Source organism: Tursiops truncatus, chromosome 2 (genome assembly GCF_011762595.2).
Source record: "Tursiops truncatus isolate mTurTru1 chromosome 2, mTurTru1.mat.Y, whole genome shotgun sequence".
NCBI classification, from domain to species: Eukaryota; Metazoa; Chordata; class Mammalia; order Artiodactyla; family Delphinidae; genus Tursiops; species Tursiops truncatus.
The window spans coordinates 118,220,165-118,246,576 of record NC_047035.1 but is presented as its reverse complement, the minus strand read 5'-3'; the positions used below and the strand labels follow the sequence as shown (position 1 = coordinate 118,246,576).

Genomic DNA, 26,412 nt, shown 5'->3' with positions numbered 1-26,412 from the left:
TATCACGTGTGTTCTCAGCACCTAGCCCCAGTGTCAGGCTCATCCTAGGAGCTCAAAGACTTGAATGAGCGAATCTGGTCTCACTTTACAGATGTGGAAATTGAGAAATGCGGGGAGATTTGTCCAAATCAATCAAAATAGGGAAGTCAGGGGCTTCCCTGGTGGCGCAGTGGTTGAGAGTCCGTCTGCCGATGCAGGGGACACGGGTTCGTGCCCCGGTCCGGGAAGATCTCACATGCCGCGGAGCAGCTGGGCCCGTGAGCCATGGCCGCTGAGCGTGCGCGTCTGGAGCCTGTGCTCCGCAACGGGAGAGGCCACAACAGTGAGAGGCCCACGTACCGCAAAAAAAAAAAAAAAAAGAGAAGTCAGGAGCTAGAACCCACATTGCTGGTTCCCACTGCACTGCTTTTGTTCTGTGTCCTTCTGTCATGCAGATGATCAACGCCAAAAAAGCATGGGAATTTGATATCTGAAGCTTTCTTTGTATTTGCAGGGACAGATTTTAGCAGGCATTTTCTTCCCCATCTCCACAGCCTCGGAACTCGTCATAAATCTTTCTTGCAATTCCCTTCTCTCCTCTTAACTCCACCTACCCAGCAGCCCAAAGGATGGGCAGAGCAGTTGAGCCTGCTCTGTGACCAGGACTCCAGGTCTCCAAGTGAAGCCGCATAAACCGGCAAAGCTCACTGCACGTGGGCGCCACCCCCAGCTTTCATCTCAGGTCACGCTCCATCGTGACAACTTGCGCTGTTTCCTTGGCTGGAGGGCAGCATGAATTTACAACAGGGTCACGCTAACTAGCCTCCAGCAGCTGCCTGCCGTGCCTGGATGCCTGCCCTGGAGCCTGGTTAGGGAGGCACCCTCAGGCTCACTTCAGGCCTAGCCAGTCAGCATCCTCCCAGGGAACTCCTAGCAGCCTCCTTCCTGATCAGGTCATAGTAAAGGTCACAAATTGTAGAAGCTTAGAACTGAAAGGGAATTTAAACATCATGCATCCTACTGCTCTTCAAACTGTAATGTCCTACAAGTGTCCCGGGAATCTTGTTAAGATGCAGATTTCTGATTCAGTAGGTCTGGAATGAGAATGAGAATCTGCATTTCTAACAAGCTCTCAGGGGATGTCAATGCTGCTACTGGTCTAGGGACCGCACTCAGAAAAGCTAGGATTTTGGTGAGAAAACTAAGGGGGGAGGGATTAATTAAACTCACAGTCAAGTCTCCTCTAAATTTTAACTATACTTACCAACTGTATTTGCTATCTGCAGAATTTGTTGGCACTTATCACAGACTACTTTGTATTAATATCCTTTTCTTCCAATTAGACTGTTAGAAGCAAGGATATATCTTATTCTTCTGTGTATCTCCCTTGAAGTCCCCTCTGAGAGGCCGCATGAGCTGTGAAAGCCCATGTACCTGGGCCTGTGCCTTGGAGGGTCTTGGTACCAGGTGTTCCTGGGATCAGAGGCACAGTGAGGTGGAACCCAAGTTGGAACTAGAAAGACCTCAGCAGGTACCAGACCTGAAGGGCAAGGTGAGGATGGAAGTGGAAACTTGTAGTTTGGGAGTTAGCAGAGGTGCAGAGGCTTGGAGTCTTTCTGAACACAGTCCATGGATAGAGAGGGAAGGCTGCGGGCTCAGCTCATTATGTGGTGCCCAGGGCGTGGGGCAGAGGCAGTGTGGCTGCTTTGGAAGCAAGGACCCAGGCCCAGCACCGAGTTTTTCCAGGGGCTCTAACGTTTGTTGAATAAATGCACAAATGAAGATCAAAAAAGATGCAGCAGCAATAGTTCAACATATTAAAAGACTCCACATGCTTAGTGATGATTTACACACTTCCTGGCACACTTCAAAAGTGGCAATGGCAGGTTTTTCTATTTGACTTAAAAATTAGTTTTTCTTTTGACCCCAGTGAATCGAGGTCTGTTCAGGGCACACACAGGACCAAGCATAAGCCCATAGACCTGGGGGGCCGAATGGAGTTGCCCAATAAATGCTGGATGTCAAAGATGGCCCCAGTCTCTCTGTCTATGTGCTGTGGTACTTATTTTCATAAAGGTAAAGAACAATATGTAATGAAAAGATAAGCCACAAACTTGGAGGAAACATTTGTAAAACACACATCTAATAAAGGACTTGTGTCCATATTATACAAAGAACTCTTTTTTTTTTTGTAAGTAAGATCCTTTGTATCATTTGTTTTTAATCTTTATTGGAGTATAATTGCTTTACAATGGTGTGTTAGTTTCTGCTTTATAACAAAGTGAATCAGTTATACATATACATATGTTCCCATATCTCTTCCCTCTTGCGTCTTCCCTCCCACCCTCCCTATCCCACCCCTCTAGGTGGTCACAAAGCACCGAGCTGATCTCCCTGTGCTATGCGGCTGCTTCCCACTAGCTATCTACCTTATGTTTGGTAGTGTATATATGTCCATGCCTCTCTCTCGCTTTGTCACAGCTTACCCTTCCCCCTCCCAGTATCCTGAAGTCCATTGTCTAGTAGGTCTGTGTCTTTATTCCTGTCTTACGCCTAGGTTCTTCATGACATTTTTTTTTCCTTAAATGCCATATATATGTGTTAGCATACGGTATTTGTCTTTCTCTTTCTGACTTACTTCACTCTGTATGACAGACTCTAGGTCTATCTACCTCATTACAAATAGCTCAATTTCATTTCTTTTTATGGCTGAGTAATATTCCATTGTATATATGTGCCACATCTTCTTTATCCATTCATCCGATGATGGACACTTAGGTTGTTTCCATCTCCGGGCTGTTGTAAATAGAGCTGCAATGAACATTGTGGTACATGACTCTTTTTGAATTATGGTTTTCTCAGGGTATATACCCAGTAGCGAGATTGCTGGGTCGTATGGTAGTGCTATTTGTAGTTTTTTAAGGAACCTCCATACTGTTCTCCATAGTGGCTGTACCAATTCACATTCCCACCAGCAGTGCAAGACTGTTCCCTTTTCTCCACACCCTCTCCAGCATTTATTGTTTCTAGATTTTTTGATGATGGCCATTCTGACTGGTGTGAGATGATATCTCATTGTAGTTTTGATTTGCATTTCTCTAATGATTAATGATGTTGAGCATCCTTTCATGTGTTTGTTGGCAATCTGTATATCTTCTTTGGAGAAATGTCTATTTAGGTCTTCTGCCCATTTTTGGATTGGGTTGTTTGTTTTTTTGTTATTGAGCTGCATGAGCTGCTTATAAATTTTGGAGATTAACCCTTTGTCAGTTGCTTCATTTGCAAATATTTTCTCCCATTCTGAGGGCTGTCTTTTGGTCTTATTTATGGTTTCCTTTGCTGTGCAAAAGCTTTGCAGTTTCATTAGGTCCCATTTGTTTATTTTTGTCTTTATTTCCATTTCTCTAGGAGGTGGGTCAAAAAGGATCTTGCTGTGATTCATGTCATAGAGTGTTCTGCCTATGTTTGATTCTAAGAGTTTTATACTGTCTGGCCTTACATTTAGGTCTTTAATCCATTTTGAGCTTATTTTTGTGTATGGTGTTAGAGAGTGATCTAATCTCATACTTTTACATGTACCGGTCCAGTTTTCCCAGCACCACTTATTGAAGAGGCTGTCCTTTCTCCACTGTACATTCCTGCCTTCCTTATCAAAGATAAGGTGACCATATGTACGTGGGTTTATCTCTGGGCTTTCTATCCTGTTGCATTGATCTTTCTGTTTTTGTGCCAGTACCATACTGTCTTGATTACTGTAGCTTTGTATTATAGTCTGAAGTCAGGGAGCCTGATTCCTCCAGCTCCATTTTTCGTTCTCAAGGTTGCTTTGGTTGTTCGGGGTCTTTTGTGTTTCCATACAAATTGTGAAATTTTTTGTTCTAGTTCTGTGAAAAATGCCATTGGTAGTTTGATAGGGATTGCCTTGAATCTGTAGATTGCTTTGGATAGTAGAGTCATTTTCACAATGTTGATTCTTCCACTCCAAGAACATGGTATATCTCTCCATCTATTTGTATTATCTTTAATTTCTTTCATCAGTGTCTACAAAGAACTCTTTAAACCTAGTAATAAGAAAATAAACAACCCAGTTGAAAAGTGGACAAAATATCCCAACATCAGATACCTCACCAAAGCAGCTATGCTGATGTCAAATAAGGAGATGAAAAGTTGCTCCACATCATATGTCATGAAGGAATGGCAAATTAAAACGAGATACCACTACACACCTCTTAGAATGGTTAAAATCCCAAAACACTGACAACACCAAACACCGGTGAGGCTATAGAGCAACAAGAACTCTCATTCATTGCTGCAGGGAATGCAGCTTGGTGAAGCCACTTTGAAAGACAGTTGGGTAGTTTCTTACAAAAATAAACGTACTCTTAACCACATGATCCAGCAAGCGCACTCCTAAGTATATGTACCCAAAGGAGTTGAAAACTGTGTTCAAACAAAAACCTGCACACGAATGTTTATGGCAATTTTATTCATTATTGCCAAAAATGGGAAGAAACTAAGATGTCCTTCGATAGGTGAATGGATAAACAAACTGAGGTGTACCCAGACAATGGAACTTAATCAGCAATAGAAACACATGAGCTATGAAGCCACAAAAAGACATGGAGGAAGCTTAAATGCATTTTACTAAGTGATATGGTTACACTGAAAAGGTTACATACTGTATGATTCCACCTATATGACTTTCTGGAAAAGGCAAAACTATAGACACAGTAAAAAGAGCAGTTGTTGTTGGATATTGGTGGGGGGGATTTTTCGGGCAGTGGATCTGTTCTGTATGGTACTGTCATGGTGGACACATGATATTTTGAATCTGTCAAAACCCAGAGAGTGTCCAACACAAAGACTGAACCCTAACAATAAAGTATCAATACTGGTTCATCAATTGCAACAGATATACCGTTGGAAGCTATGGGGTGGGGGTGGGGAGATGGTCACATGGGAATGCTCTGTACTTTCAATTTTTCTGTAAACTTTAAAACTGCTCTAAAAAATAAAGTCTATTAAATTTTTTAAAATGTGCTACTGAATTCCAAGGGAGATCAGTTGCTGGGTAATGGCTCATCCATGTTTCTCCTTAGGTGCAAAGATGATCTTGCACATTCACTGCTGACAGCCCCTCCAAAAGCTGCCTGCCTCAAAGCATTGACTTGGTTTGAGAATTGTCCTCGAGTTTTATGGGTTACTGAGGAATACTTTTTGAATGCAGAAAGCATACTCATGGGGGCCATCTAAGGGCCCTGAATTATTTTTCTGCCTTTAGAAAAGCTGCTGAACTAAATCTGGCACATAGAAATGTGCCTGAGGGATTTATCTTTTATTTTTAAAGGTTTAATTTAATTTTTATTTTATATTGGGGTATAGATGATTTACAGTGTTGTTTTAGTTTCAGGTATACAGCAAAGTGATTCAGTTATACATATATCCATTCTTTTTCAGATTCTTTTCCCATATAGCTTATCACACAATACTGAGTAGAGTTCCTTGTGCTATACAGTAGGACCTTGTTATTTATCTATTTTATGTATGTTCGTGTGTATGTGTTAATCCCAACCTCCTAGTTTATTCTTGCCACCCTCTTTCCTCTTTGGTAACCTTAAGTTTGTTTTCAAAGTCTGTAAGTCTCTTTCTATTTTGTAAATAAGTTCATTTGTATCATCTTTTTAGATTCCACATATAAGTGACATCATATGATATTTGTCTTTGTCTGACTTATTTCACTTAGTATGATGATCTCCATCCATGTTACTACAAATGGCATGATGTCATTCTTTTCTGCGGCTGAGTAATATTCCATTGTATATATGTACCACATTTTCTTTATCCGTTCCTCTGTTGATGGACATTTAGGTTGCTTCCACGTCTTGACTATTGTTAATAGTGCTGCAATGAACATTGGGGTGCACGTATATTTTCGGATTATGGTTTTCTCCGGATATATGCCCAGGAGTGGGATTGCTGGATCATATGGTAGTTCTATTTTTAGTTTTTTAAGGAACCTCCATACTGTTCTCCGTAGTGGCTGTATCAATTTACATTCCCACCAACAGTGTAGGATGGTTCCCTTTTCTCCACATCCTCTTGGCATTTATTGTTTGTAGACTTCGATGATGGCCATTCTGACCAGTGTGAGGTGGTATCTCACTGTAGTTTTGATTTGCATTTCTCTAACAATTAGCAATGTTGAGCATCTTTTCAAGTGCTTTGAGATTTTTTTTTTAATTTGCTAATATGAACCCTGACCTTAGTGAGCTTGTAGTCTAGAGTAGATGGTACAGGAGCCTAAACCACTATAACACAAGATAGAAAAGTGATTCATGCACTGAGTGAGGTACCATTAAAGTGGTTGGGAGAGAGATGCCCTTCCCCCACACTGTCTTCAGGTGGAAGCAGTGACACTGGGTTATAGAAGATTGGATGGGAGAGCAGGTATTATGGTTGGGGCCTGTGGAATAGGGGAATCCATGTTCCATGCAGAGAGAATTCCATAAGCAGAGGCAGGGAGGTGGATAATGTGTGTGCATGTGTCCGTGTCCTGGGAAAAGTGGTGTCTGCACAAGGTGGCTGGACCATAGCACATGAAGAGGATGAAGAATGGCTTCAAAGGTTATGGCCAGTTGGTGGCAACCTCTGAGTCACAGGCCAAGGAATTGAGACCATGTTCAGTAAGCAGCGGGGACCAAGCAAACCCCAGCTGTGCTTCAGAAGAGTCATGTGGTAGCAGCATATAAGATGTGTCAGAGAAAAGAAGCCTGGAGGTAAGGATACTTGTCAGAAGACCACTTTGAGGAAGTATCAAGAACCCAGGAAGTTGGAAGCTGTCTCTTCAGCCTCTGAATTCCCATATCCCTTTACCTGTATCTCTTGTATACACTTATCAATTTTTACCTTATGTATCTTTTTTAGTTTAAAAGTAGATTTAGTTCATTATTAAGGAAAATTAGACAACATAGAAACATATAAAGTAAACAGTTCCCTGTAGTCCCACCACCCAGAGATAACTACTGTTAACATTATGGCTCTATCCTTTCAGATCACATTATATAAATCACACTATACTGGCTTTTTTTTTTTTTTACAAATATGAGCATAGTTTTAAAGCCTACTTTTTTTTTTTTAAGTTAGAAGTTATTTTTTATTTTATTTTATTTTTTTGCGGTACACAGGCCTCCCACTGCTGTAGCCTCTCCCGCTGCGGAGCACAGGCTCCGGATGCGCAGGCTCAGCGGCCATGGCTCACGGGCCCAGCCGCTCCGCGGCACGTGGGATCCTCCCGGACCGGGGCACGAACCCGTGTCCCCTGCATCGGCAGGCGGACTCCCAACCACTGCGCCACCAGGGAACCCCTTAAAGCCTACTTTTTAAAATTACCTTACAGTGAACATCTTTCCTTGTCAATCAGTATTTCTAGATTTCTGTTGTTGTTTTGGTTGGTTTTCGGTTTTGCTTTCCCAGTTTTTAAAATTGTGGTAGAATACGCATAACATGAAATATACCATTATTGACAATACATTCACAGTGTTGTGCAACCATTACTGTTATTTAGTTCCAGAACATTTTCATAACCCCGAAAGGAAGCCCTGGATCCATTAAGCATTCATTCCCTATTCCTCTCTCCTCAGCCCCTGGCAACCACTTATCTGCTGTCTGTCTCCAGAGATATATCAGTTCTGGAAATTTCATGTAAATGGACTCGTACAATATGTGGCCTTTTGTATCTGGCTTCTTTTACCTATCACAGTGTTTTCAAGGTTCATTATATCTAGATTATCTTTTTTTTTTTTTAAACAAAAGGCGCTCATGAACAAAAAGCACTGAGAAACAAGACCTCTCCTCAAGATTTCCACTTCCCTACCTCCCTACCTGTTAATAATTTTGGATACAGCATCTGGACCTTTTAGATGAACATATCAAGCGATACGTCCTTCCAACATATTCTGCTGTCTCTCTCTTCCCATCACCTGACATGAATGTGGGAAGATGCCTTAGCTTTTCTAGCCACTTTCAGGATTTAGGACAGGCTGATTTTCAGGTGTTAAACTATCCCATGTAAATCAAAACTTCCATCCAGTCCACACAGCCTGACCTGCGGATCAGCCCTTCTGCTCCTTCCCCACAATTCACTCAGCCTAATCCTGGGATGCTTTTGTAAGTTCCTTAGAAACCCACCTCCTGTGTTCTGCCCACTCTAACCCCTCTGGGGGCAGTAGGGGAGTTACATGCACTATTCCACTGGATACTTGCCTAACTTTGGAGGGCTACCTTCAGTTCCTGCTTTTGACACTGTCCCCCTGGAACCCCTCTGGCCTTCTTGGGTGGAGTCCTGTCAAGATGTCCCCTGGAATCTATAACTGTAGAGGGCACTTGCCATATTTGTGATCATCTTGCATCCTTTTAGTGGCTTTTCTAGATCTGGGGAAATTCCCATGTTGAGTCTACCCCCCATGCAAGGTGGTAGCCTCCCTTGCAGCCAGGATACAGCTGTGTGTTCTGTCTCTGCCAATCAGATGGAGCTGGGACCTAGGATTTGGAAGCTGAGAAGGAGAGGATGTTGGTGTGGTGCAGTGGCATCAGCGATGCTTTTGCTGGAGCAGCGCCAGGGTCCGGTCACTGTTCCTGACCATAGAGTTTTGATGCCTGGCTCTCTGACCCACCTGGCATTCAGCATCCTTTAAAAATGCATACTCTGCTTAAACTATTGAGTTTAATTTTTACTAAGATCCTTGACTGATGCCACATCCTTGCTTAGCCTGGTGGTTAAGGGCAGGTTGCTCCCACCAATGCTCTCTGTCCCCACCTGGCCACCTCCCATGCCCCAGCCAGCCTGGGAGTCTGGCATATGTTTCTCTTGCCTTCTCTCCTGCAGGCTGTCAGGAGTAGTAGTTACTGGACCAGCTTCACCATCTGTTAGTATGTTCCAAATATATAGTCTGACATCTCTCTTTAGAAAATGTGAGTACTTACCATTTTGTCCTCAACTTTTGGGCATCTGCAAAACTCTGAGACAACAGGAAAAGTCCTATTGCACACCCTGTCACACACATATTTTCTCTCTATATTATGTAAGTGGGATCATCATCTACTTGTCATTTTGTAACCTTTTTACTTAATGTTATATTGCAGACAACTTTCCATGTTAATGAGAATAGTACACCTTCATCCATTTTTTAAAAATGTATCAGCCACATTGGTGAAAGAATGATTTATAAACAATAAAAAGCACCCATTTTAAATGCACACTTGGAACCATCACCACAATAAAGATTTAGAATATTGCCTTTATTCCCAAAAGTTCCCTCATGTCCCTTTGCAGTCAGTACTTCCCAATCTTCAGCTCCAGGCAACCATTCAACTTCATCCTTTTCAATAGCTGTATGACAGTCCCATAATATAGAAGTTCCTTAGTGTATTTAACCAGTCTCCTATTGATAGACATTTACATTGCTTTCAATTTATTGTTTCATGGATTCCTTATCAACACATATTTGTGGAGCACCTACTATGTGCTAGGCATGGTGCTATTATAACAATTCAACGAACTTCTATATGTGTATATGTGTGTATGCATTTATTATTCCCCTAAAGTGTATCCCCTAACAGTTGAGTGACTGGGCCAAAAAGTGTGCACGTTAAGATAATTTTGATGAATATTGTTAAATTACCCATCAGCAAATTTGCAACAATTTACACTTCTATCAACAATGTACATGAATGGCCATTTTCCCACACCATCCTCAGTACTAGGGATTATAAATCTTTCCCAGTCCATTAGAGAAAAAAAATGGTTTGAATTTATGTGTCTTTGCTTACTGAGGAGGTGGGCCAACTTAGCGTCTGTGAATTTTATTCTGGAAATCACGGCCCCAGAAGCCAGACTCCCTTGACCTCACCCCTCAGACTCCCTTGACCTCACCCCTCAGAGTGAGGCTGTGGCCGGGCTCTCTCCACTGAACTGGAAGGACATCCTGTCCTGTTGGAAGTGGGACAAAGGTCACCCTTTGGTTCCTGACAGCTCCCTACCTCCCGCCCCCCTTTTCTTTAAATTAATTAATTAATTAATTTTTGGCTGCATTGGGTCTTCGTTGTTGGGTCTTCGTTGCTGCGCATGGGCTTTCTCTAGTTGCAGCGAGTGGGGGCTACTCTTCGTTGCGGCATGTGGGCTTCTCATTGTGATGTCTTCTCTTGTTGCAGAGCTCGGGCTCTAGGCACGTGGGCTTCAGTAGTTGCGGCACGCGGGCTCAGTAGTTGTGGCTCGCGGGCTCTAGAGCACAGCCTCAATAGTTGTGGCGTACGGGCTTAGTTGCTCTGCGGCATGTGGGATCTTCTCAGACCAGGGCTTGAACCCCTGCATTGTAAAGCGGATTCTTTACCACTGGACCACCCTGGAAGTCCCCCTACCTCCCCTTGAACAGCCACGTTGGAGAAAGCCCCTCAAGGATGGGGTTGGTCCTAGTCTCTCCCGTGATTAGACCTGCCCCTGCAGGTACACCTGAGGAGGTCCATGTCATTTAGACTTCTAAGCTGGCAGAGAGTGTGGGTGGAAATATAGCAGGCTTAAATTAGATATAGTTCCTGACCAACTAGATAAAAATCATTATCAAAGGAGAATTTTAGCAAGAGTCACTCTCTTTTTAACAAGTAAGTATATCAATATATAGGTTAGTGCCCCAAAAATTACTGGAAACTGTTAGAAAGTGGCACCAGAATTTCCTGTAGTCGCCCCCTCCACTGTGGTGCTCTCCTGTCCTCATTCCCAGGAAAGTCAGATCTGCTTCCATAGAGCACAACTTGTAACTCCTGGGGGTGGGCAGGAGATGGGCACGGGTGGGAACCCAGGACCTGGTTATGTGGTTGGTTTAGCTGGGAGAGGTTAGGGTTTATGGCACAAGGAAGGAAACAGGATCCTCGGGCCTTGACTGTTGCTGAAACAGCTCAGAAATACTGTGACAGGGTAGTTCCTAAGTCAACTATGTCTTTTCGTGTGGTGTAAGGATATCTATTGCTATTTTTGGTTTCATCCTGTCCTCCATTTTCGCGCCAGTGCCCATGGAGAAGAGGGTATAATTAAGCAAGTATTTGGACTTATTTGGTCCACAGCCACCCTCAACAGCTTGCAAATGATTAAGACGCTCCCTCAAAAGGGAGCATTCATACTTTGCTGTGGAGTGTGAATTGCTATAGCCCTTTGCAAAGCAGTCTTGTTTTAACTATTAAAATTTAAGATACATACTCTTTGGCCCAGTAGTCTCACTCCTGGGAATCTATCCCATACAAATAAAAATACCAGTACATAATGAAATGTATACAAGGATATTTATTGTAGCATTTTTCACAGTGGCCAAAAAAAAAACCATCTAAAACTGCCTATCAACAGGAACATCGTTAACTAAATTATGGAGCATTCATACCATGGAATATTATGTAGCATAAAAGAAAGAACGAGTTCGAGTTTTACTGCCTGACTTGGGAGACGGGGATTTCTATAGTTTCCGCTGTTGAGTGTGAAAAGCAAAGAGCAGTTAAGTTTGAATAATGTATTTTTTTAATAAAACAAACAATGAGATGTTTATTTGTGCATAATTGTGTAAGCACAAAGAAAAGTAAGGAAAAATATACACAAGCTTAACACTGGTGTGTGTTTGTGAATATGTATATTAAGGGAGGGGGAAGCAGGCAAAAAAGAAAACATAGGTGCCACTAAAGTCATGAATTTTATGATAAGCACATTATATAAAATTATATATTGTACCTGTGTATATATATGAATTAAGAAGTTAGAAAAAATGTAAATCTTTACCAATTGATCAGAAAGGATGTCCATTATATATTGCTAAGTGATAAAAGCAAATTGCAAAGTTGGTTTTGTTTTGTTAAACACAAACCCACAAAAATTAGCCTATATATGTGAGTACATGCTTGCATAATTCTGAGCAAGGGTTTCCACACCTGGGTATTAACATAAGACCTCAAGGGAGAAGTGGAGGGTTAAAATGGAGGCTGGAGAGAGGTTTATCTTTTTTAAAATATACATCTTCGTATTATTTTATGTGTTGCAGTGAACATTTATCTATAATGTGTCAGTGATCTATTGCCACAAAAATACCACATAACAAACCACCCCCAAAACTTGGTGGGCTTAAAGAAACAAACCTTTCCTAACAGATGGCTGAAGGAAGAGGAGGATTGTTCCTGCCAGTGTGAGCAGTCATTAGCTACCTAATATTTATAAGGAAGTTTAGAGCTTTCAAAACACTCCTTTGTAATGCTTCATTCTTCTCACCTCTTTGAATTTTAACTTCTATCTATGCATCTGTCTTTATCACTAGCCCACTAGTTTCTTGAGTGCATCTCTTTTATCTTGATAACTCCAATGTTTGGTATACTTCCTAGAACACAACAGGTGCTAATAAATGACTAAAGAATGATTTTTTTTTAAAAACCAAAGTTTTATTCACCTCCTGGGTCTGTGAGCCTGCGAGTTAGGCTGGGCACAGCTGTGTGACTCTTCTGGTCTTGATCCAACTCACATGCCTGGGGGTGGGGGGGAGGGGAGGTGGGCAGCTGGCTGTTGGCTGTCCTTGGCTGGGGTGACCAGGCATGCAGGCTGTCATGGAAATGTGTACGTGAGAGGGCAGTCCCAACCACATGAATGCTTTTCATGTTTGCTGATACGGTTGTCAGGGTTCTACAGAGAAACAGAAGCAATAGGATAAATATATATGTGTATTGTCTGTGTGTGTGTGTGTGTGTGTGTGTGTGTGTGTGTGTGTGTGAATAAAGAGATTTATTACAAGGAACTGGCTCACAGGATTATGGAAGCTGAGAAGTCCAGACCCAGTAAAGCCCATAGTGTAAATTCGAGCCTGAGTCTGAAAACAAGAGGCTGGTGCCCCAGCTCAAAGTCAGTGAGGCGGAGAGAGAATTCTTTCTCACTCAGCCTTTTGTTCTCTGTAGGCCATTGACAGATTGGATGAGGCCCACCCATACTGGGGAGGGCAACCAACTTTACTCAGTCTACCAATTCAAATTTTAATCTCATCCAAAACACCCTTGCAGACACACCCAGAAATACTATCTAACCAAACATCCCTTTATGCGTGTCAAGTTTCCAACCTACGTGGACAAAGCAAGTCATATGGCCAAGCCCAGTGACAGGTGAAGGGGCAGTGGAAAGTTATGTGACTTGTCTTCGTCCATTTGGGCTGCTGTAACAGAATACCTTAGGCTGGGGGGCTTCAACAACACACATTTATTTCTCACAATTCTGGAGGCTGGGAAGTCCAAGGTCAAGGTGCTGGCAGATCTGGGGTCTAGTGAGAACTCTTCTGGTTTGCAGTCAGTGGTATTCTGGTTGTATTCTCACATGGCTAAGAAGTCATCTCTCTTGTGTTTCTTCTTATAAGGTACTAATCCCATTTGGGAGGGCTCGTTCCCCATGAGCTAATTACCTTCCAAAGGCCTTACCTCCTAATATCATCACGTTGGGGCTTAGGATTTCAACATATGAGTTTTGAGGGACACGTTCAGTCTGTAACAATGACAAATACAGGAAGGGTGAGAATGGGGTCCTTTTTGCATCATACCGTATGTAGCCCAAAAAGTGTTGAAGAAAGAGGACTTCGTCCCTCCATTTACCAAAGAAGAGTCACTTGCCTGGTGCCATGTAGAATTCAATTGCCAAGTTAATTATGTCTGGGTTCTTAACATGTTTAGTCAACATCACGTACAGGTGAAGATTGCTTCAGAGATTTGCAAATTGCGGCGTTTACACTTAAGATCTTAAATCTTACGCTTAAGATTTGCTTGACTGGGACGGAAAAGGCGAAACGTAGGGGTAACAGGGCAGCCACTTGCAGCCCTAGCTCATTGTTGGTGCTTCCCCATATCATAGCTATTTGAGTTCCCCAGGAGCTCTGCAGAATTCTGGAGGGAAAAATGACATCAGGCTGGGGTTGAGGAATGCCTGCTTGGGGGGGGGCATCCTTTTCTGCCCAGGCCAGCCAGGGGTGAGGAGCCAGTAGGTCCTTTGCCCCAGCAGGGACAACTTAGGGGAGTGTTTGTTAGGAAAAAGAATATCGAGAGGAAGGGAAGGATTAGAATAACGGTCCTCTTTGTTTTCTTCTCGGAATGCCTGAGTAATTTCAGATCTAGTTTTGTGTGATCTCGTTTTGTGTTTCCCCTGCTTTGTGAGACTGGTAATAGTTGAGAGGCTGTGTAAGTGAAGAGGCGCAAACAATAGAAAGTAAGAGGGGTCCACGGGAGACTGTGCTGCATCTAGAAAAGAGAGCCACTGTGCGCTCCCTGCCCACTTGCTTAACCACTAAGGATTGTGCAGTGGACTGGAGATCAGAGTGGGAGAATGCTCGGAGACATGATTGATTTTCTTCATTTTCACTTCTTGTTAACGGAGCAAGGTGTGAATGGGTCAGGGTAGCAACAAGGATGACTTCATGTTGTTATACACCAACCTTTCTCTTCTAGCATAAGAATCACCCTTCTCCGCCTGGGGGTGTGGAACATCATGTCTGTGAAAGGTGCCTGAGTGGCTTCTCCCTAGGAGCAGATTCTACAGCGAGCTTTAGGATGTCAAAACTGAACCCCACACACATGCAATGCTGTCTAACTAAAAGAGCCCCAAGGTTTGGTAAGAACACATCTTTCACATCTCCTGCCGACCAGTTACCAACACTTGGCCAGTCTTGTTTGGAGACCCAGGAAACTTATTCAGCGGAGTGTCCAAACCTGGTCTGGCAGACAATTGGTTATACACACAATAGCTCCTTCCTGTCCTTGCTTGTTAAGAGAACTGAGATTTGTTTATGGAAACAATATGCACAGCTCCAAAGGATGAATCAGGGTTGGTCTAGGCTCTCATATCACTCCTTACTCCCTTGGCCAGCTGTGCGTTGTCCTCGGTTCCTTTGCAGCCGTGTGACCCCACTCTGCGCAAGAGACATCAGATGTTGACTAGAGGACTTGGAGAGATAATGCTGACTGAATAAAAGATCAAAGCTTCGTGAGGAGAAAGCCTTTGATTCTTTTTTTTTTTTTAACATCTTAATTGGAGTAAACCTTTGATTCTTTTCTTGTTTGGGAGCTAGTGTGAGGATGTGCAAGCTGGAGCTGCAGCAACCATTCTGCAACCACAAGGCAACAAGTGTGAATAATGCATCACACGGGATGGGGGAATGGAAAGATGCAAAGAGCTTGGGTCCTTGGTGATACCTTTGAGCCACTGCCTCCAGGCCTCTTGCTATGTAAGATAATTAAAAGTCTTCACTGCCTAAGTCACTGTTAGCCAGATATTCTGTTACTGGCAAATAAAAAGTATTCCTAACTGATATATCTGGTCATCTTCAGCCTGGCCAGGGTAGGTTTTGCTGACAATTCCACCACACTAGCTTTGTAACCAGTTAACTTCATCTGCAAAATATGTTGGGAAAAAAATACCTTCTTTATTACCTCAAGCAAACTTTCTGAATCACAAGATCAGAGCGTGGTCTGTGGATCAGCAAATCATTATCCCCTGGGGTTTCTTCAAAACGTAGACTCTCAAGCTTCCACCCCAGACACACTAAATTAGAAATTTCGTGGGTAGGGCTATCAATCTGTGTCTTCATAAACCTTCCAGGTGATTCAGTTGCAATGGAAAGTGTAAGACCACTGATACTGAGGGTCAACTGGAGTGGTTGCATGTCAGAAACACCAGGGGAACTTTAAAAAGATTCTGAAACTCTACCTGCAGAGTTCTGATTCAGCATTTCTGTAGTGTAACCTCTGAGTTTATATTTCCCGGAAGGCCCCCAGGTGATTCACAGTGAAACCAGGTTTGGTAACCAATGGAATGCATATGAAAGCAGGTCACCTATGCCAAGGGGCTGTCACTCTAGTAAGAGATGAGGAATAGACCTGGTCACCCCGGGGACAGGTGAGCTGAATTATGGATTTTCTCACCTGGTAGGTAAGGGAACTGACTGCTTGATCTTAGACGTCTTTTTCAGCTCTAAGGTTCCTAGGATGCCCACTTGAACTTTGCAGATCTGGCTGGAACAAGCAAAGATGGTCTTGGCAAATTACGTAGACAGACTCATGAGCAACAAGTGGAAAGGACTGGAATTTTCCTAAAGTTTAAACAGCAGCCTTGCTCCCCACCACTGCCAGACCCAGTAAATCCAAAACAGGTTTTCTCTTCTGCTTTTACCGGGTTTATGAGACACAGCAGGTTTGCACTTCAGATGTTCATTTATAGAGTGCTAGACTACACCTGCTTCACGCTAGGCTTGTGCTCTGGGCGTTCTTTCCTTCGGAAAATATTATTTTTAAAGAACATCATCTTAAGGCATCTTGCCTTCTAAAATGTGTTACTTGTTAAGGATCAAAACTTCCGAAGCAGCCTACTTACTGTCCATCCAAATATGATTTTAACCCTCTCTCCTGCCTCATCTCCGCCTTGTACAGGAGATGCCAATCATTTCTTCCCCACTCCCACATCTCCTTCCAGGAAACTGCAGTCCCTGTTTCCAGCGAGCCTGTTCCCCCGCTCAACCCCTGCTGAGTGAGTGTTTAAATCCGTGACACTGTGGAAAATAAACGACACCTCATCGATTGACTTCGGAAGATTATTTTGAAAACCAATACATAAAGGGGGAAAAGTTAAGCATTTATCCTTCCTTTTCTATATGAACTGTACCTTAGGCTAATCAAATAGTTGATGAGGGGGAGTTTTTCTTCATAGAAGCTGATAAATGAAGGAAAGGTGAAATCGTAGCATGATCCTTTTGCAAGGCCTAATGAATTAATGGATCTAGGAGGCAACCCTCAATGAGACTGAAGAGTCATATTAACCAACCATAATGTGTGGACCTCGTTTGGCTCCTGATTCAACAAACCTTTAAAAATTACAGGAAAAACAAGGAAGTGTGAACAATTCCTGGATATTTGATAATATTAAGAAAATATTGTTGATTTAGTAGTGATGACAGTTTTGTGGTTACATCTTTTAAAAGGAATCCTTATCCTTATTCTTAGAGCTACGTATTGAAACATTTACAGATGAATGAAGTGACGTCGGAGATTTCTTTCAAAATAATCATGAGAGGTGGGGAAAGGGCAGGATACAGAGAAGCCTGTCCCTGAGCTGTTAACTGTTGAAGTGGGTGATGACTAACTAGAATTTCACTGTACAGTTCCCTACCACTCTCTATATTTGAAATTTTCCTTCCTAAAAAGTCAAATTAAAATTAAATCACTTTCATTTCTATTTTTTATATATATTTTATATTAGCCATAATATATTAGTATAGGAGTTGATGTTTATTTTTTTATAAATATAGATTTATCAAGTTTTACTTGTTCTTCACTGCTAAGGGTACCCCAAAATTTTGGAGTTTTTTATTTTTCACACTTGCCTGCCCAGCTGGACTGGAAGGTCCATGGAAGCAGAGACCTTCCTAGTATATTCTCCACAGAGCTAATACCTTGTGGAGCTTGTAAAGTGCCCGCCCTGGGAATACAGCTCGTTAAAACACCATTCCAGAAGGGAGTGTTGCTCACCTGGTCTCCTATTTGTGGACACCTCCATCCCGACTTCATTGTTAGTGGAGGATGGACAGTCCACACGACCATTCCTACCACTGGGAGGAGTTGGTTAGCTTGAGGCTTTGTAGAGAGAACAGAAATCATTGAAACTGACTAAATCTGTGTTATGGAATGGAGAACGTTATAAATTTACTAGGCAGTTAATACTACAAATACTACAGGAGAGTTCTGGCTTTTACATGTAGACCCTCTTTATGAAAGTATAAGGTAAAGTGAAACCACTGGCAAGGTGTGGCTACAAAATGTCTGTCCAAATTCTCTTTGCTGTTGTCCCTGCCTCTTGGTTCCATGTTGTTGTTGTTATTGTTTTTGCCCCAGAAACATCTGGTGTGAAAACGGTGGTCCCCTGTATTAAAGCCAGTATGATTTTAGAAAGCTCTCCATCTCTCTTATTTCCGGTTGCTCGAAGTTCAGACTTTCCCAGGATTTCCTCAGTTTCCTTTAACTTGAGCTCTCACTTTTCTTTTTCTTTTTAAATAAATTTATTTATTTATTTATATTCTTGGCTGCGTTGGGTCTTCATTGCTGCACGCGGGCTTTCTCTAGTTGTGGCGAGCAGGGGCTACTCTTCACTGCGGTGCGCAGGCTTCTCACTGCGGTGGCTTCTCTTGTTGCAGAGCACGGGTTCTAGAGCACAGGCTCAGCAGTTGTGGCACACAGGCTTAGTTGCTGCACGGCATGTGGGATCTTCCAGGACCAGGGCTCAAACCCGTGTCCCCTGCATTGGCAGGCGGATTCTTAACCACTGCGCCACCAGGGAAGCCTCTCACTTTTCTTAATTACACAGAAGTTAGAGACACTTCTCCACTTTGTAAATTTACCATCACTGCTTACTCCAGGAGCACCTTTTACTTCTGCGTGATGTAACAATTCTATCCCTTTGTCTCTCCTGAGCTTCAGGATTGGGAGAGGGTATTCATCCTGGGTTGATGTCTTGTAGGAAAAGCAGTTTGCAATTAGAATATAACTTACAAAAGGACCGCCCCTTGGAGTAACCTCCCTTGTAACTTGTTCAAAATCACCCAGAACATGGGTCTGTCTCCTTGTCTTTGTACATTCTGCCTGATTGTTACTGTCTCCCAGAAGACTTCTAGGTGGTACCACAGCATCCACTTATAGAAAAGTATACTCTATTTACCTAGTCTGGATTTTAAGAGGAAATGTTACACTCGGCCATCCAAATGCTTTCAACAGACCGTGCAATTTAAATTTATAAAACAGTAACTATGTCGATAAAAGCCAACACTACATGCCAGGCACTATTCTAGGTGTTCTAGACGCATTAACTCATTTAGTTAGTTCTATTATTATTCCCATTTTATAGGTGGACAAACTGAGGACAGAGGGCTAGTGAGTGGGAGCCAGCCTCTGACTATTTTTGGGACAGCAGTCTTGAAGCAGATCTTATTTCCCTTCCCAGGGATTGAACCTAGCGGCTAGTCCACGAGGGGCTAGAGGCTAGAAGCAAAGTTCCCTGGTTCTTACCTCCTTTGAAAGCAAAAATGTTTCAAGGAGGCAAAAACTGCAAAACAGATACAAAGTTTATTATAAGAGGCACAGCACAACGGTATGGGAGAGCACAGAGAGAAACAGTTTATTTATTTTTTTGTTTTGTTTTGTTTTGCGGTACGCGGGCCTCTCACTGTTGTGGCCTCTCCCGTTGCGGAGCACAGGCTCTGGACGCGCAGGCTCAGCGGCCATGGCTCACGGGCCCAGCCGGTCCGCGGCATGTGGGATCCTCCCGGACCGGGGCACGAACCCATGTCCCCTGCATCGGCAGGCGGACTCTCAACCACTGCGCCTCCAGGGAAGCCCAGAAACAGTTTATTTATCGAAGTCAGAAGCAAGGCAGAAATACACACCCAGAGAGGAGTGCAGGCGTCCTGAATGAGGAGGCAGTAAAGAAGGGATTGAAATCACTTATATAGGGCAGTCCTTCTGGTCTTTGTTTACATTTGGCCAAGCATCTTGTTTCTTTTCTCACACCTGACTGGCCCTGGGACCCTCCCCAACGTTTTGCACAACTTTTTGCTGGGATGGATCCCACCGCAGAGGCCTGTGGGGGTATGTCCACACTTATTATGGGGTGGCGCCCCCTCCCTTTTTGACCCCCAAGGAGCCTTTCTGCACATGTGCAGACAGGGACGTTTTCCTTGACCTCCGGAGCGGTCATCTTATCTCTTTACTTCAGCACAGCTCAGCTTCTGCCACTAGCTTTGTCCTTGGAGCGTCTGGGTGAGAACAAAGCTTCCATTTTACTCCACTTGACAGACACCAACTGTCCAGCCCAGGGGCCCATCTATCTCCTCACTCATGACCACGGGCAGGCTGGCTCTAGGGTGTGCTGCCTGTCTCCTGGAGAGACCCAATTGGGAAGAAGAGAGGAACGCCTGGAAGAGTGGAGAGACAGAACTACCAGAGGAGAGGGAAATCTCGGGAGAAAGAAATTTCTGGGAAAATGAGATATTTTAAAAAAATTAATTTATTTATTTTTATTTATTTATTATTTTTGGCTGTGTTGGGTCTTCATAGCTGCGCGCAGCTTTCTCTAGTTGCCGCGAGCGGGGGCTACTCTTCATTGCAGTACGTGGGCTTCTCATTGCGGTGGCTTCTCTCGTTGCGGAGCACGGGCTCTACAGCACGCGGGCTTCGGTAGATGCAGCACGTGGGCTCAGTAGTTGTGGCTCGTGGGCTCTAGAGCGCAGGCTCAGTAGTTGTGGCTCATGGGTTTCGTTGCTCCGTGGCATGTGGGATCTTCCCGGACCAGGGCTCGAACCCGTGTCCCCTGCATTGGCAGGTGGATTCTTAACCACTGCGCCACCAGGGAAGCCTGGAAACGAGATTTTTGAGACAAACCTGATTTTTGAGATTCCTAAAGCTGAAATACAAAGTTACCCTGGTTTTTCCTTGTCTATTTAGTAGAAAGAGCTGTGGTCCAACCTGGCTCTCTGCCATCTCTGTGTGACACAGGAAAGTCACTTTATCACTCTGAGCCTGTTTCTTCATCTCTAAAAAAGAGTGAAATTATGCCTATTGCTATCCGCCATAGGTAATGGTAGGAATCTGTTCACTATTACTTTGAAGGAAAGTCTATATGGAAGAATGTTCTAAGGGCTTCCATTTTTAGATGAGCTTAGGAGGACTTTGGTTTTGACATCTGAGTGTAATCAATTCCTACTATTCAATTATTTGTTTTCAGGGCACCACATTTGTATGCCTTATAGAACCCACGCTTGGACATGCTGACATCAGGCTTCAAGACAGCTGAGCCCCACTAGACACCCAAAAAACCCATGGCTCTGGTTGCATCTTTCAACATGACCAGTCCGCAGTAAGTAGCATTGGGATCGGCCCTCTGTGGATACTGAGTTGGCACATCAGGATTGGGGGTACAGCCAATAGCTCCTTCCCCAGCCCTGTAGAGATGGAGGGGCTCCAGGTGGTTTTGTCCTTGAGCCTGACATTAAAATAATGTGTTAACATCTACTTTTTCTCAGAGTTACCTTATTCATGTCATCTCATTTTTTAGTTCAAATAGGCAGAGGAATTCTGCAATCCAAAACTGGGATTGTAATCCCATTGCTAATCCAGTGGGATTGCTAATATCAGATTGGCCGAAACAGGTCTCATGACTGAACACAGCATCAAGGGTGGGGAAATATACTCTTCCCTTTGATGGGAAGCTCCAAAGTCACGTGGCAAAGTGAGGGGTGCAGAGCAGAGCCACTGATACGTGTTGTCCACCATACTGTTCTTCATATTCAAGACCAGGGAATAGTCCCAGTACTCAGGCTATAACTGTGAGACTTTCACTCCCCCTAAAGGAGGCCTTGTCTCCTCCCGCTGAGATGATCCATGGCCAGAGATGGTGCTGGGCCACCATGGCCATTGGCAAGAGGGGAACAGAGGGCAGGAAGGCAGGAGTAGCTTATTCCATGCTTCTCAGAGCCACATCCTGTTAGTTTCAGAAACTCACCCCAGCCCTCCATGAATATCTCATTGATCAGAAAGCTCTACGTGTTCAGTTTGGCAGTCCACAGTTTGCAAAAGAACAGATTTGACCCAGCATCTACTTTTTGGGAAACATCTGGAAGAGCCAGGATTCCCCCCAGGAACACCCACACTTTTATTTCAATTGTTGAGAAACACAGAAGCTTCACATCCTGTGACTGTTCTGTCTGAAGATCTTGAGTCATTTTGTAAATGCCACACCATGATGAGTACTATTATCTGTGCTTGACAGGTAGCAAAGAGCTAAGGTTTAAATAAAGCCTACAAAAGAGAAGTGGGGCATTGGAAATTACTTGGTGAATTCAGGTAGTTTAGGCAGCCAATCTGTGGTGTTCAAGGAAAAATCCCACTTTTTTCTCAATTATCTGGGATGATTCAAGCAAAAGAGAAGTAGGCAGATTCAGTTCCAAACTTTCTGGATAACTGCCACTGTGTATTATTGGTTAGCTTTCAATGGTGGTTGGAAAAATTTACAATGTAGTACTGTCCAGCCAAGTGTAGGAACTTATCACTCCAGAGCCCCTCCCACCTGCTCCATATTTCTCACATCCATGTCAGATCACAGAGAAAGAATAGAGCCTCTATTCCACCTCCTCATGCTTCAGCTGGAGAAACTGAGGCCCCAGAGGAGGTCCGCAGAAGTCAGCATTGGAATCGGCACCAGAGCCCCTGAACGGTTTATCGCAGACTGGGCTGCATTACAACTGGCCTCTCAGTGTTCCCTCAGATGTTTAATTTTTACTCCTCTCCACTGTTTGGCCAGAGACACAAGACCCAGCCCCTCAGATTCTACAGATGAAATAGGGTCAAGGATGTGTTGGGGGAACCAAAGATGGAAGCCCAGGAAGTTAAAGGAAAATGATCCAGCCCACCATCTCCTCACGGTGTAGCTGTTGGTGTTTGGAAAGAAGAGTTCTTAGTTCCTGAACACACTGCAGGATGTGTAATGTCCCCTTTCTTAGTTATGTCATTAGTGACCTCCTTTGGTAATGTGACAGCCACAAGTGCCTCCACCAATTGTCAAATACCCCTGGTGGGCTGGGAGGTAGTCCTGCCTCTGGTTGAGATGCCCTGTAATGCCAATGGAGTTGTGGGTTACTTGCAGTGCCCTAGGGGAGCCTGATGGTAACCTAGTAGGAGACCCAAAACCCCTCAGACATTTGTTCAAGTGAACCCCATTTCCTACTGTCAACCTTATAAAGGGAGCTGTAGTAGGACCAGTTGAAGTAGGAAGGGAGTGGCACCCAGAACAGCTGGCCCCTCCTGTCCTCACCGTCCCAAGGCTCACTTGGTCCCTACAGGCCTCCAGGTCAGCTCCCCGAGCACCAGCAGTACATCCAGTTGTGAACAAACACCTCTCTTCTCTATTGTGGTACAGATGGTAGAAACATTCCCAAGGACCTTTACAAAGAAACACGGAAGACAATTTAAAAGAATGTATTACTCCAACGTAAAGTCTAGTTATCGAGAAGACTAAAAGTCTAAGTCCTGGCTTTGCTGGTTGGCAGAGTTTCCATCTGGGTCTTTACCTCCCTTTGATGAAGGACTCTGCCCCCCAAACCTCATATTTTAAGATCTGAGCATGCTTCCACTTTTCCCCAGCTCGTGAGGGAGATGCGGCCGGTAGGGCCTCAGTCCAGTCCCTGGGTTGGCCAGCGGGGAAGAATGGTGACCTCACACTTCCCCTGCCCTCCTCCAGCACAGATTCTGGTGCATTCTCCCTCTTTTCCTTGGGGAATGGAAAAATCGTTTTGTTCTTGAGGGATGACTCTGCCCTGTTGCCATCCCCAACTCAGGCCTGCCACAGAAGGAGGAACTTCCGAAGTTGAGATCATCTCCCAACAAGTAGACGAAGAAACCAAGAGCATTGCTCCCGTGCAGCTGGTGAACTTTGCCTATCGGGACTTGCCCCTGGCTGCGGTTGACCTCTCCACGGTGGGCTCGCAGCTCCTGTCAAATCTGGATGAAGATTACCAAAGAGAAGGGTAGGTGTTGGTACCGTTGAGTAGCTAAGACGTCTCTTGCATAACTCCCTGGGTTTCCATGGGTACCTACAGCGAGGCAGCCCAGAGGTGAGAGGTGCTGAATAGTAAGAGACCAGAAGTTCACATCAGGCCACTCCAGCTCTTCTCCTCAGATATTGTTTCCTCAGAAAAAGGCTGTGGGCACAGAAAATACCTGTTGCTGCTAGACAACCTATTAAGTGACATTTGCTTGGAACTTGGGGAATTATAAAATTAAACGCTGTCACACTGCATAATAGCCCATCCAACCCCCAATCTGGACACCTGGGAATCAAGAGACCAACAGGATTTAGTGTGACTCACCCAAGGTCTCAGTGCCTATAAAGAATGGATTTAGAATATACTTTCTTTTTATCACGTCTTCTTTCACCAGGGACGAGATGGGGAAGAAAGCATGTGTGCAGTAACATGCTAAGGGTGGGAGGGAATTTAGCACCATTCAGCCAGGAGCTTTGCAGACCTTAAAAAGGTCTGCTGCTTTTTCCAGTGAGAACAAATAGCAGATGCTGGCCCCTGATTCAAAGGAGTGGCCCCTACCTACTCCTACTTAACTGGTCAATCAGATTGGATGCCTTTGTTCAATCTGGACAGGGAAGACACAGCAGTGACACCCTCCATTCACGTGGGGGAAGCTGAAGGCTGGACAAGGGCAAGAACAGGTCCTGGGGTCACAGGGCAGGTCAGACTTTCCCCAGCCCCACCCTGTTGCTCTTAGATATAGACTTTTAAACATTGGCCAGGAGCTTGGGAGCCAGTTCTGGGCTACTCTCCTTCCTCAGATGCCACCGCTAAATATTTTGGAACATGCTGACAGCTTTGAATATAAAAACGAAGGGTTGCCAGGTTATTTTAGAAGCAAATGAGAAGCCTTAGCTACAATTAAATTTCCAGAGCTTGGATTCCCTGTAAGTGTTTTTGAAGGGCCTCCCCGCCTTCCTAAGATAAATTGCGTAACAATTGTGAAACCATACACCTTTTGCAAAAACTTCACTCCAGTGGCTTTCTCTGAAAATACAATTTTTTCCAAGTACTGTGCTTAGAATCAGCAAGACATTGGAAACAAGGGTAGGCAAACGGGTTGGAAATAGTTCAGGGTGGCCTGGCGGACGGTGGCAGCATTCTGAGCATGGGCAGCACCATCCGACCACAGGGCCAGCTTCTCCAGGTCTCCAGGTCCTTGGCTCCGCCAGAGATGTTGGCGGTCAAGCCTTCCTTGAGCACCTGGCTACTGTGCCACTGCCCTCTGGAGGTCAAAATTGGTAGTGCAGCCTGGTATCCTGCCCCAGCCATTCTCATGGACTCATTTCCCGCCCCACCAGCGCCACCTTTAGGCTCTTTTCAAGTTTATAATCGGAAGGCAAGGAAAGAAGCGGGAAGACCTTGGAGGATCTAGTTTCAGACCCTATCCACACCTGCACCCTGGAGGCATACGCACCACAGGTGGTCCAGGCTTTGGGGGCACCACTCCTTAGCCTGAACTGGAGAAGGCAGAGTCCCTGCTTTGTCATTCCATTTGCTTCTGAATCAGGCCCCTGCAAGGTTTCTTCTGAGCAGGGAGAATACAAATGGGATGCCTGCAAGGCAGAGAGGCTCTTGATTTGGTTTGAGTCTCCAGGTGTGCCCTGGAAAGCTGCTCCTGTTGGGTAAATAGGAAGCAGCCGGGTGAAGAGATTTGCTTCGCTGCTGGAGTTCTCGGCAGCCGGCTCCATTGGCAGCTAGAGGGCTTCCTGGAGGAAGGAAGAGCAGGCACAGGACACAAGCCAGGTGACAAGGAAGCAGAACAAAAGCACACTGTGAAGGGGGGAAAAAGCCTCTCTTCACAAGCTTCTTGGCTTTTGCTGCATTTCCTGGGGTTTTCCCCAAATTTCCAACCTGGCCCTTTCTGAAATGATGCAAAACAGCACAATTTACAGTTCTGGTAGGTCTTCGAAAAGCTTTGGTGTAAGTCTTGTCAAATACACCTCTTCCTACTAAGGGAAGTGTTATATATAGGAATGAATCTTTTCTGTAGGAAATGAAGGGACCTCAGGGACCCCAGCAAGATAGTGCCCAGCCACCCCACCATTCACTTCTTTTGAGTTCAGTGGTATTTCAGTGCTTTTAAGTTTCCCAGAATCTGAGAATGTTAGAGCTGGAAAAATCCTTAGAAAGTATATATTCTAAATATTCTAATAGGATAGCAGAGTCCAGAGAGTGGAAGGAACTTGCCCAAGGTCACATAGTGACAGAGACAAAAATAGAGCCCTGGCTCCTGATCCAGGCTGGCACTACTGGGCTTCCATTTGTCACCTGTCCCTTTACAACGTCGCAGTTGTGACTATGGTTAGCATGCATTGTACATGATACCACTGTTAGGCTATACCATCAAAGGCCCTTAACTTTTTGGCGTGCAGTCACTGAGATGTGGGTAAACCCCTAGGCACAGGTGGAAGAGTTTCATCTGTCTCAAGCTCCTTGACTTTCCTAACAGTGCTTTGTCCTTCTCGTGGACCTGCCTAGCAGATCTTAAACTGCAGAGCTATCTGTTGTCTACCCTCTTTGCTTCTACACACAGACTGCTGAGGGCTCAGGTAGGAAAGTCAGACAACTGTGCAAATTGGTGTTGTCTTAGTCTGGTGGGGCTGCCATAGCAAAGGACTACAGACTGGGTGGCTTAAACAACAGGTATTTATTTTCTCACAGTTCTGGAAGTGTGAAGTCCAAGATTGAAGTGCCAACAGAGTCAATGGCTGGTGAGAGCTCTCTCTTTGGGCTGCAGACAGCTGCTTTCTCGCTGTGTTCT

The 26,412-nt window shown here is 44.3% G+C and overlaps 1 protein-coding gene across 2 annotated transcripts in view; it reads left to right on the top strand.

Annotated features, from left to right (window-relative positions):
* TMEM266 (transmembrane protein 266) overlaps positions 1-26,412 on the top strand; it is a 144,099-nt gene that overhangs the window by 34,624 nt on the left and 83,063 nt on the right. For both annotated transcript variants that reach the window (XM_033852039.2, XM_073801293.1), the window contains exons 2-3: positions 20,795-20,926; positions 23,403-23,591. In XM_033852039.2, coding sequence (XP_033707930.1) covers positions 20,889-20,926; positions 23,403-23,591 — 227 coding nt within the window. In that variant the 5' untranslated portion in view covers positions 20,795-20,888. The remainder of the gene's footprint in view (positions 1-20,794; positions 20,927-23,402; positions 23,592-26,412) is intronic.